Source organism: Lagopus muta, chromosome 1 (assembly GCF_023343835.1).
Source record: "Lagopus muta isolate bLagMut1 chromosome 1, bLagMut1 primary, whole genome shotgun sequence".
Taxonomy (NCBI): Eukaryota; Metazoa; Chordata; class Aves; order Galliformes; family Phasianidae; genus Lagopus; species Lagopus muta.
In genome coordinates this window covers 104,461,842-104,473,930 of record NC_064433.1, presented here as the reverse complement: position 1 = coordinate 104,473,930, position 12,089 = coordinate 104,461,842, and the positions used below count along the sequence as shown (strand labels likewise).

The window sequence follows — 12,089 nt, the reverse complement described above, 5'->3', positions numbered from 1 at the left end:
AGTAGGTAAATAAAATGAACTTTTAAATCTCTCTTTAACCGTAAAGTTTTCCATAGAGTTCAGTCGACTCTGGATGAGGTAGGTAAACTTCAGTAAGCCATGGAAACTGCAGGGCAGAAGCTCAGAGGACTGAGCAACACCTGAACACAGAGGACTGCCTGGCCGTGCAGTGCTATGTTCCTGTTTTCCTCAGCAAGGATGAATAAGACCTTGCAATGCAAATCACACTGAATATTAATGTTTGGTTTATTATGATGGTACATTACTCACTGTGAATAACTCCAGAGTTCTGCATCAGATTAAAAAAAAACAAAACAAAAACAATAAAAAGATTACATTGCTATGGATATCTTAAATATACACACTTTCTCATTATAAAAATAAGTCTGGTTGGCTCTTTCTTTGCAAAATGTAATTTTGCTGTAAAAACCTTATACAGCATGCCATTGTGACTAGCTGTTGCAATAAATAGTTCAACCAAGTTAAATTAGCTAGTACCATATTTCTGATATTTGCTTTTTCAATTAATGGCATAGTATAGCCAGAGTATTGCTACAACTTCCCAGCGAGCCACTAAAAACAGTGGCAAAAAATTATGTATCATTTACTTTCACAGCCATCAGCGAGTGTCTTGGACTTTAAAAAACAACGTTTGAAGTCTGTGCTGAGTTTCAAATATGAATTTCCCTAAGAACGCAGCAATAAGAGAAACTTAACAACCTTTGCTTTTCTTTCAACGTGACTGAAGTGGGAGGAGTGTTTAGTCCCTTTCCAAAGGTGATAGTATTTCTGATTCAGAAACTTCTTGTTTGGAGTCCCGATGGTATTCTGTTGTTTCGCTGGCCTCTTCCACAGTTTCATCACTTTGACTTTTAGGTTCTTCTGAAATGACAGTGAGCCAATCATGAAAATGATGCTCTTCTTGTGGAACTGGAGAAATAAACTGCGAACCACTAGGAGGCTTGCTCAAAAACTGTGAAGGAAAGAGGAAATGAGAGGTAAGCTGCACCAGCCATCCCATCCTGCTTGCTCAGAAATATGCTTTATATTGTTTTCCACACAAGCTAGCTTTCTTAGTCCATAGAAGTCCTTTAGAGTGCTGACAATAGAGCAACCTCTTCTCCCCTTGCAAACCAGAAGTGCCTTTATTTGTATGAACCAACCCCATGGCAAGCAACTTCTGTGGAACATAAACTTACTTTCTTTATAAAAACCAACCTCCTAGGTTTTGTTTGGGAAGAAAAATGATGATGATTTTGCTGCAGGTGAAGGAGCCCACAGAGATTTGTAGAATAGCTTCAAGAGACACAAATCATCCGAACCATCTCAGAGAGATGTTAGCTTGATACATTGAATAGTGCTGTTTTAAATGTCAACATAAAACATAACTACTGGGTAAAGGATAGGGAGGGAGATCTGCAGAGCTATGCCTACACAGCAGCTGAGCTCCAGGTTCAGCAACTGCTGAGTGCTGAGCATATGCTTAACTTACAGTACAAGGTGATTGCTAGGCCTGCTACAAAGCTTTAGAGTGCCAAATCCTGAAGGAGGCAAAATGGAAGGCTGAAGAAATACTTCAGGAAATTTAGAGCAGTATAAGTTAGCAACTTTAGCACATATAACATTTTGCATAACCTTGTTCCTTAGAGATTCTGATTTAGCATAACTGATTTAAAGTTGCTGCATGGGTAACAAAGTCATTGCTGGAAGCAATGGCTTATTTTATCCTGAGTCTTCAGATTTCACTAAATTCTTTGCTTAAGTTGAGTTTTAGTATATTTGTGTAATAACCATTTCAGGAGAGGTGTACAATCTGAAGTGAAAAATGAGAAAGTGGAGACAGATCTCAGCTGCTCGCTATATTAAGAGGAACCATGGGTTAACACCTGCTATTCTCTGACTTCAAAATGCAAAACATCCTGTTTCTAAGCCATAGAAAGCCTCATATTACAGATTATATAATTGCTTTAGGAGTAAAAGTCTATGCCAATGTTTTTAAATTATCCAACCTTTAAGTATTTTAGACTATTCTGTTGCAAAGCAATTCAGAATTACAGCATTTTAAAGTTTATTTTACACCAGTATTCTTCAAAAGGAAGTCTGATTTCAACACTATGCTTATATCCATGCAGAACTCGATAAAGAAAATGAAGTAAAATTAATGCAAAATTTATAACCTTTAAGTGTCTGAAACTAAGCATGAAATGAACCAATTTCCACCACCACGCTCCTGCAGAAATGTACCTTCTTTTGTCAGCTTTTCCCAAAGTTCACAACTTCATCACTTATGCTTAGTTGAATAAATTGCCTGTAGTTCATGTATGGCAAAAGAGCAAGAGCTACCATACACAATAGATATACACTAGCAGACAGCAGAATGAGTTCTTCAGAGCACCTACCAATAACCAGCACTGTCCTTTATCATCTACAAGCCTCCCAGATGGCGGACAACCAGAAGTAAAGGAAGGACGCAAAATCAAATGAAAAGGTTTGGCTGCAGAGAAGCTTTGAGAAGCAAAGAGTTGTACTGAAAAGGCTGATTTTAATTGTGGTAGGGAGGGAACAAACCTCTTTCAAGTGTTGTGGGAAAATATATGAAGGGCAGAAAACATGCTTGGTGAGTCGGTACAGATACCAAAAGGAAATGAAACAAATAGGAACAGATATTATAACAGCCAGCATTGATCCTAGAAGAACAATCACAACTATCCACACAGGAGTTACACCTGCAAAGACACAAAGAAAAATACATTAAAACTGCAATTACAAATTCTATACATGCTCGTCAAATAATCACTTTCCCAATGGAATTATAAAAAAACAACCTGTCTTAATAGGCTGAGAAGGTTCTCAATAAACTGCATTTAAAAATTATTAGATTTAGAAATTTATAGTTACACCGCTACATGATTCTGCATGCAACACTAAGTGAAAGATGAATGTGAGCATGCACGGGATGATATGTGAGAAGAAAGCTCTTGTATACATTTTTTTATATTCTTGGGGTGTAGGAGTTGATACTGCCAGAGTGTAGGGATTCATTTTTCTCTTAAGGATACATGTAACAATGGCAGCAAAGTAAAGACACAGGACAAAACCCTGTAGGCTTCCAAAACACTGAGACTTTGAGAAAATTTGTGTCCATTCATGGATTTCACAACAGGTGATGGGAACAACGTAGCCATGCAACACTGAAAATATTTTACATCGCGATTGCTAAGTGCTGCTTTAGCAACAGATGAACAAGCAACACCACCACCTAAACCCATCTGCAATTCAACTGCAGTGCATGCAGATTACATACAGGTAGGAAAAATATTTAGGACATTTTTAAGAGTAACAGGTTAGGTTCCCAAAGATGGTTTCCTCTCCTCATTAACTTGTGTCTCTGCCTGAAGAGAAGGTGTAAGTTACCTGAAGTACACATTATGTCTATGAAAAAGACATCGTGTAGTGTTCCATTCTCTCTTTTTAACTGATCTTTTATCCTAAATCTCCCTGATGAGATGGCAGGGTCCAACCATACAGATTGCTGGATTCCCTGGGCAGCAGCTAAGGCGGCATGGCTGGAAGTGAATGTGTTTTTGGTGCCTAACTGCCTTAAACATGAAAAGCAATTTGTTTTTATCATCAGTTAACAACTACTGTGCTTTACACAGAAAACACGCAGTGTATTTTCAGAAAATACACTGTGGCCTCATGGCAGACATTGGCCACAGCATCACAGATGGAGCAGACTGCAATTTGGAGTCCAATTCCTTTCTCAGATTTATGGAACAAAAGCTTTTGTACAACAGTGAGTACAGCTAACAGTGAGTACAGCTCATAGTAACTGGAATTCAGAAACATAACGGTGATCAGTAAAGAGCCTGTACTTCATTTTACTCTTATTTTCAAAGTCTGAGCAATGCAGAGGCTTCTGCAGTGAAGGGATTGTGATCAGAGCCATACTCGTTGTAGCTTTTAGTTTCTACCCCCTCAGTTCCAAAGGTGCACATGTCACCAAATAATACTAAACTAATTAACACATCAGTTTTTGGAAGGCTTACACATTACATGGATTTTCACTTTGGATGCCTTTGTACATTTCCTAATTGAACACCATGTTTATAACATTCTGATGCTGCAGATCTTACCATTATGACTGGTCTGCTCACAAAGCTCTTGACTCAGTTCTCCTGTTTTGTTCCACTCAGGAATAATCCCTTGCACTTGAATACAGTATATGGTCCACGGCTCCAACTGAGATAATATTTCAGAGTTATGCTTAGTATCTATGTGAATTACCTAATAAAAGAGAAGGATACAAAATAAATGCAAAGCATGAGTTCAGTGAATGTACAAAGTAATTTAAATGGCAGTAGGACAAGTCCTAGCAGTTACAGCTGCTATGTGAATGTGGCTTTTAAAGGCAGAATGAAACGCCTTACCAGTGTCAAACAACTGATAACTCTCACTGATTTCATCTCTGGTTGGAATGGCAGATCACTCATACCACTGCCTTTGTCTGCCTCTAGCTGCATTAGTGAAGCTGTGGTCTAAAGAGCCCTACAGAGATGTGATTAATGGGATGCTTGCAGAGAGAAAGAATTGCCTTGCCAGATGAGATCACCTGAGAATGCTGTTACAGACAAACATCACTTAGTTCCAGAGCCAGTATGATGGAAGATCTAGACAAAATTTAAAAGATAGAGAAATAAAAGGGATTGTTGAATTAATAGATGATAGACAATGATGCAATTTGCTCTTTGCAGGCATGGTTGGTTATGTTTCTTTAGTTACCTATATGGTCCCTGCAAAATACAGCAACTCCTATGACTTGGCTCAGTATGTAATAAAAACAGACTCTTAGGGCTGAGAAGACTTTCTAGTAAGTATTCAAGATTTTGAGCAGGCCTGCACTTCAGAAGAATGTCTGAAATGTCTCCACTTCAGAAGAATCTATGAAATTACGCAGTCTGTCCTTTTGACTCTTTGATCCTGTTTGGAAATTTGTAAGACCAAACACTGAAGAGTTATAAGCACAGACTCTAACTGAAGTTCACACTTTCTCTGGTAAATGGTCTAAGTTTGTGGCTCATACGCAAAACCACCTTTGTTTCTTGTAACTGGGGAACTGAAAAGCATGTATTGTTTGGGAGCTAATGATCCTTAATTTTCTGGAATTGAATGCCAAGGAGTTTTGCACAGTAACAAACACACATTAGAATTATATGTAATGGAGTCCTACTAGATGAAAATTGTAGTGACGTACCAAACCCTTCCAGTAAAGTGCTTCCTTCTTTTCCTGTAATGGAATTTATAACCCTGAATATTTAATAAATCGTTTATGACCTTTAACCAGTTCTCTAAGGAGAGGCCTTTTGAGCTGAATGACACATCTGCCTGAGGAAAAGGCTGTCCATCAAAGAAAGCAGGATGAAATAGAAAGCGATGAGGTGAAAAGATGATCACAGGAACAGAAAGCCCCAGCCACGGTGGTGTGAAAGCTCAGTGTTCCACAAAGAGCATAAACTAAAGCAACGACACGAGATTTGAATCTAAGTCAGCTTATCACCATGTTCGTAGATATCACTGATGTCACAGCTTCTAAGTATTCCCTTGCCTGTGTGTGTGAAATACACAGACTTGGTGGGAAGACTGCACCACAAATCAAAGCATCACTTCCTGAGGGAATAAAGTCTTATAACGTAGCAGTTATTTCTAATTAAAGAAGGAGCAAATCATCTCTGCGCTACTGTTCAGCTACACAACTGTCTGCCATTTTGCTCTGAATACCAGTTGTACTCACTAGGCTTCATTCTCTAATTGGTAGTGATACAGTTTTATTCCAATACTGTTATTTTGTTGAAACTTCATATCAACACAGCATTTTACCATGAAAACCCTATACCAAAGTCAGGGAGTCACAACATCCTGGAGGCAGAAGTTACCTTTTTATTGCCGCCCTTCTTCCAGTAGTGTATTCGGTAGTTCCATGAGCCGTAATATTGCTTAAGGGACCACTTGTCATGCTCACGGTCAGCAGCCGGGCCTGTAAAGTCCACGTGCAAAGTCCCCGACTCAGACTTCACATTCACACTGGGTGGCCCAATGACTGCTATACGGAAGAGAAGAAAGAGCAGAATTCAGTTTTGTGTTGTTTTCATGTTGAATTTTTACATAAACTGTGATAATTCATGCTTTAAATCTTTATATGTATTAGAAGAAAGTAATTTTCTGTCCTGAGTCAGGCATAAATAAACCCTTTCTTTATAGAAAGGCTCTTCAAAGACATTTGTTTTTGCAGTTAACATATTCAATTCACTCAGTTCTCTTTTTCCAGCTGCGGGCACCCTTGGGGAGGAAGGACTATTTCCATGGTTATTGCTCACTTCTCCTCCTGAGATGCACTGTTGCAACATCTGTCATCTGAGGAGACCTTTCAGTGAAGTATCTCAATGTTTTTTTCACTGTGATTGTTTTGACAAACTGAAACATTTTTATTACTTCTGTGCATCTTGATTGAGCTCCTTAGGTTAAATATTGTATTTCAAAAATGGCCTGTCTTTATCAAGTTTTTGTGCCACCACCTGATTTCATGAGTAGCTGAGTTGTCAACAACATTACATGCTGTGAGCTCCCCATTAAAGCCTCCTCTAATTCCAGCAGCACAACTCTGCCTTAGCTGCCTGTAATAAAGTTTGACCTACCTACAGTCACACTATAAAGTGTCTAGGAAAGGAAAAGCTCAATATACCGATAATTCTGCATTGAGAGATATGTATTTAATAAAACACTTTTTCTTTTCTGAACCATGGATTCATGTAATGCTCATTAATTTGTTTGTTTTTGAACTTGTGAAAAATAACATGAGGAAGGCTCCATTAGTCTCATCTTCTTAAGCTGTTTCTACAGTTAAATATGGAATCTCTTTTAGAAAAAAATAAAATGTACACCACCAGAAATGGTAACACAGAGAGGCATTCAGGTGTTTTTTATCAAGGTGCCTTGCTCAGATCAGCTATGACCACCTTAAAAATCTCCATGTCTTCTGCAGAGATTTGGCCCAGGTAGTACTCCCAGGTCCTTCTACCCAGATTTTCTCAATTCAGGCCTAAAGTCCCTCTCTAAAGCCAAGCCTGCACTGAAGATTACATTTTCTTTCAAACATACATCAAAATACAACTTTATTAATGCTTTACATGTTTGCTCTCTGCTCTGATAACCCGTCCATACTTTTTGTATTACGCTTTCTTTTGGCTGTAATTTACATTTGCCATACATGTCCAATCTGCTAGTTTTATGGGATTTTTTTGTTGTTGTTGCCTCCTTAATTTTATGCTTATATAGAAATGTATGTTTATAAAAAGAAGTTTTGCTACTTCTATACATTATCTATATTACATATTTTATGTGTGGCCCACGGCAGTTGTTGTTCACTCAATGCAACCTAGGCAAGCTAAAAGGTTGGACACCCACATTAGTTTGCAATGTTGTATTTTGTTTATTGTGCTGTGTTCCAGCACTTCTGTTCTGGGCAGATTAAGTTACATCAACATTATGCTTTTGGAGAGATAACTAATAGAAATGTTTAGAAAAACAAAGCTGTAAGATTCTCTGAAATCCAAGGAAGAGAATGCTGAAATTAAGCAAATGAAGACTGAGCAAGAAAGAAAGGATTTTAAGAAGTATTTCTCAAATGTGAGATTTGGTATTAAGAGCTGTGAGGAAAAAAATGTCTTGGGTAACATTAATTACATGGTCTAAAACAAGTTGATTTTGCTTATGAGCAGAGGAGGAATGTAAGAAATAAAGGTTCTTATTGGTAAAACTCACTCCCACATTCCAGTGCTCAGATAAGATATTCATAATTACAGCTGGACCAGTTGACAGCTCTATGAGAGTGGGGAGGTGCTGGCACGAGCTGCCCAGAGAGGCTGTGGATGCCCTGTCCCTGGAGGCCAGGGGATCAATCAAGGCCAGATTGGATGGGGCCCTGCATGTGGTAGGGGGTTGGAGATTCATGATCCTTGAGGTCCCTTCCAACCTGAGCCATTCTGTGGTTCTTAGAGGTCTTCAACCTTAAATGATTCTATGATTAATATCTCTGCTGTACACAATCATATAGGTCAATATCTTGCACAAAGGGCTGTAAAGCTTCACTAACAGAATGACAGTATTGTACAATTCAGATTATTTCTTGACATAAAAAAAATAAAATTTTGAATGCCCCCTTTTAAAAATGGAATAAAATAAAACCTCCCCCAAAGGGGTTTTGAATCCCAATACTAATATTCAGGTAAAACAGTGAACCTTCGACATTTTCTGAGAGCAACTTCGGTCTTCAAAAAATGAAAGTGTTACAACTAACATTTCATTTTTTCGACATAATTACATTTAAAATGGATTTCTACACTATAGCTTTTCTTCTGGGGCCAAATTGTACAGTTGCATCAACAGCAGACAACATTTTCATGGCAGATTAGAGGAAGGCTTACTGTCAGCCATTGGCTTAAACCTGACGACCGCCCAGTCCGAGTGCTCGTTTTCCCACTGCGCCCTGACCCGTAGCACATAGGTTCCATAAACAGACAGAGAAGAGATGTCGCACTCTGTGACGTTCAGGTTGGTTGCCACATTGGTAAAGTCCTGCTTAGGGAAATTGCTGTATGGAAGAAGGAGGAAAAAAACAACAACAAAAAAAGTAAATAATGGGTAAACTATAAATTGGACAAAATATCTTTCCTGTCAGTGAACCGGGACAGTGGCATATCTGCTTCTTAATACACCCAGTTATGACTCATGGACAAGGAAAGGTAGATCAAGGTAGATTATTTCTAGTGTATACACACACATTAGGCACTTCATATATACATATACGTTCATGACAGAGAGTCAGAAAATAGAAGCCCTTTTCTTGGCAGTGGTCACAAAGATGTGATTCAGCAGACACTAGGTATTAGACCAGACTGCAAATATTGGACAATACCTCTGTGTGTGTCTTTGCTCTCTAATTGACTTTGCTAGACCCCTCAGAGATGTGTCTAAGAGAGAGCTGGGGAAACAGAGCCTGAAAGCTGACTGGGGACTGTTTAATAAGAAATTATGCTGCTAAGGATGAGAGATCAGAGAAGGTCACAGAATCACAGAATTGTAGGGGTTGGAAGGGACCTCCAGAGATCATCAAGTCCAACCCCCCTGCCAAAGCAGGTTCCCTACAGCAGGTCGCACAGGTAGGCATCCAGGCAGGTCTTGAACATCTCCAGAGAAGGAGACTCCACCACCTCCCTGGGCAGCCTGTTCCAGTGCTCCGTCACCTCACTGTAAAGAAGTTCTTGCGCACATTTGTGCAGAACTTCCTATGCTGCAGTTTCCAGCCATTTCCCCTTGTCCTGTCTCCACACACTGCTGAAAAGAGTCCGTCCTCACCATTCTGCCCCCCACACCTTAGATACTTATAGACCTGGATCAGGTCCCCTCTCAGTCTTCTCAAGGCTGAACAGACCCAGTTCACTCAGCCTTTCTTCATAGGGGAGATGCTCCAGGCCCTTCACCATCTTTGTGGCCCTCTGCTGGACTCTTTCCAAGAGATCCCTGTCAAAGTCCTAAGGTCCAAGGTCCTAATGCTCAGCAGGATTACAGCTGTCAAACAGCAGGTGATGGCTATGCAGGCAATGAAGAACATACACGCAGCTCTTAAGAGTCAACTTTAAAATGTGTTTCCAGTTCTGAAGAAGTACATATGAAACTGCTTTGGTTTTGGGCATCTCAGTACAGAAAGGACATTGAGGTACTGGAGCAGATCCAGATAAGGGCAACAAGGCTTGTGAAGGGCTTGGAGAATATGTCCTATGAGGAGAGATTGAAGGAACTGGGGCTGCTTAGTCTGGGGAAAAGGAGGCTGGGGGAAGACCTAATTGATCTCTTTCACTATCTGAAAGGTGCTTACAGTGAGAGAGGGGTTGGCCTCTTCTCACTGGTGACAAATGACAGGACAAGGGAAAATGGCCTCAAGTTGTGCCAGGGTAAGTTTAGGTTAGATATCAGGAAACACTTCTTTACAGAAAGGGTTTTAAGCACTGGAATAGGCTCCCCAGGGAGGTGGTTGAGCACCACCCCTGGATGTGTTTAAAAACCATTTGGATGTGGTGCTCAGGGACATGATTTAGCGGAGGGCTGTTAGAGTTAGGGTAGGATGGTTAGGTTGTGGTTGGACTGATGATCTGTAAGCTCTTTTCCAACCTGAGTGATTCTATTCTATTCTATTCTATTCTATTCTATTCTATTCTATTCACATAGAAAAAATGTCAGCCTTGTTATTCAGCTCAAAAGACAAGCATCTCACAAGCTAAAAGAAAAGGAGAGCTACCAATTTCCCTATAAAAATTGAAAGAAATCAAACGCGCACAGCTGTAAAATGTGGATTTTAAAAAACAATATCACCAAAAAAACCCACAACTCTGCCATACTTACCTTTTGAACTGGACAGTGTAACTTAGATTGCCTCTGTGAACCAGAGGTGGGTCCCATAGTAAAACGCTCCGAAAATTTACTGACTTTATCCTTGCATTTCGGGGCTTGGGCACTATTCCAAACACTGGGAGCAATCAACAACAAACATTTTAGTGTGTGTTCCTCCACTGTCTTTTCAGTCACCCATGACATAAATACAACCCTCCCTTTAAATCTCAGCCTTTAAAATGTTTTCCCAAAACACTCGAGCATGTGCTAGCCACATTCCAACAACTAATTAACCCCTGATGCCTATCATTTGTCTCAAGATTGCGCAACAAAGACAAATCAGCTGGCATCAATGACTTCCAGTAAGTACTGCCTTCACAATAACATCACTTCTGAGCAATGACTGCTCCTGCTTATGACTTGTTGCCTACCAAACTGCCCGCACAAGCTTTCACTGAGATTGCCAGCACTGTTTCTCAGCAGTGCTCCTGTAGTACTAGGGCTAAACAAGGATGCGTGGATGATTTATTTTTTTTAATTTTTTTTTTTTGCTGAAGGGGAGCACAAACCACAGATCCAGAAGGGTTTGGGTTGGAAAGTTCACCTGCCCCAAACCCTGCCGTGGGCAGGGCTGCTCCCCAGCAGCTCAGGCTGCCCGGGGCCCCATCCAACCTGGCCTGGAATAAAGAAGAGTCTCTCTGCCCAGCACTAAAAGAAAGAAACAGAACCTTTACAGATGTCATCACTGCGTGGATTAGTACTGACATTTCAAATGCTTCGTTCGTCCCTTTTAACAGCCGCCCTTCAGAAAAAGGGAGTTAAAGGAGAAGTAGCTTCGAAGACAAGAGATCTATGAAGTATGCCATACAGATAAAGGTGCTATTGATTGGCATGCTTCGTAAGTGATGAGAACAAAACCGAAATTAAGTAAAGGAAGTCCTCAAACAGCACCGGCCATAGTCCATTACTGCTACGACTTAATCATTTTAAAGCAATCGCTGATACTGAAACGAAATGGAAGGGCACACCTGAGCCTCGTATACAAGCCTCACCCGACCGCTGCTCCGACACCACAGGAGCGGAGCCCCGCTCCGCACTCCTTGCCCTCTCGGGTTTCGCGCAGCCCGACTCCCCACGCAGGCCGGGTCCCACCGCCGCCGAGCGCCCCGCTGAGGCGCTTCCCCGCCCACCTCACTCACCGCACAGCAGCAGGCAGCTCCAGAGGGCGCCCCGTAGGGCGGCTGCCATGGCGGCTCCCTCCCGCCGTCAGCCGCCGCCTCACAGAGCCGGGCGCTGCCCCAGCAGCGGGGCTGCCCCGCAGCCCTTCCGCACTGCCGCGGCCCGGCGGGGCGGGGCGGGGTGGGGAAGGAGGAACCGCAGTCCTCAGGGAAATTCCCTCTCCGCGCGGCACCGGTGCTCGAGTTGAAACGCAAGCAGCACCTGACGTTTCCCTGTAGTCGCCCTGTGGAGGGGCCAAGATGGATGTATAAATCTGCAAATAGTTAACTTGGCAAGATCCGAGCTGGCAAGTAATTGCACCTGCTTAGTTCTGATCTGAAGAAGAAAATACACAATATATTGTAGTAGCGCGTTTTTAGCTGTTGAACTGTTGTGTTATGTGATTAGCTTGCAAAACTGTAATGGCT

General features: G+C 41.2%; 1 protein-coding gene across 1 annotated transcript; it reads right to left on the bottom strand.

Moving 5' to 3' along the window:
* Positions 1-228: 228 nt before the first annotated feature.
* IL10RB (interleukin 10 receptor subunit beta) lies at positions 229-11,784 on the bottom strand. The gene is made up of 7 exons (XM_048948958.1): positions 11,643-11,784; positions 10,456-10,579; positions 8,481-8,647; positions 5,934-6,100; positions 4,137-4,287; positions 2,569-2,726; positions 229-973 (listed from the first exon to the last, which is right to left on the bottom strand). The coding sequence occupies exons 1-7, from the start codon at positions 11,689-11,691 to the stop codon at positions 761-763; spliced, it is 1,029 nt and encodes a 342-aa protein (XP_048804915.1). The 5' UTR covers positions 11,692-11,784; the 3' UTR covers positions 229-760.
* Between the last annotated feature and the right edge of the window lie 305 nt (positions 11,785-12,089).

Coding starts and splice junctions, on each gene's coding strand:
- IL10RB (XM_048948958.1), bottom strand. CDS start 11,691: ATGGCAGCCGCCCTACGGGGCGCCCTCTGGAGCTGCCTGCTGCTGTGC. Junction 6,101..8,480: donor GTTTAAGCCAATGGCTGACA/GTAAGCCTTCCT, acceptor TCTTCCGTATAG/CAGTCATTGGGCCACCCAGT. Junction 2,727..4,136: donor TGAGCAGACCAGTCATAATG/GTAAGATCTGCA, acceptor GTGTCTTTGCAG/GTGTAACTCCTGTGTGGATA.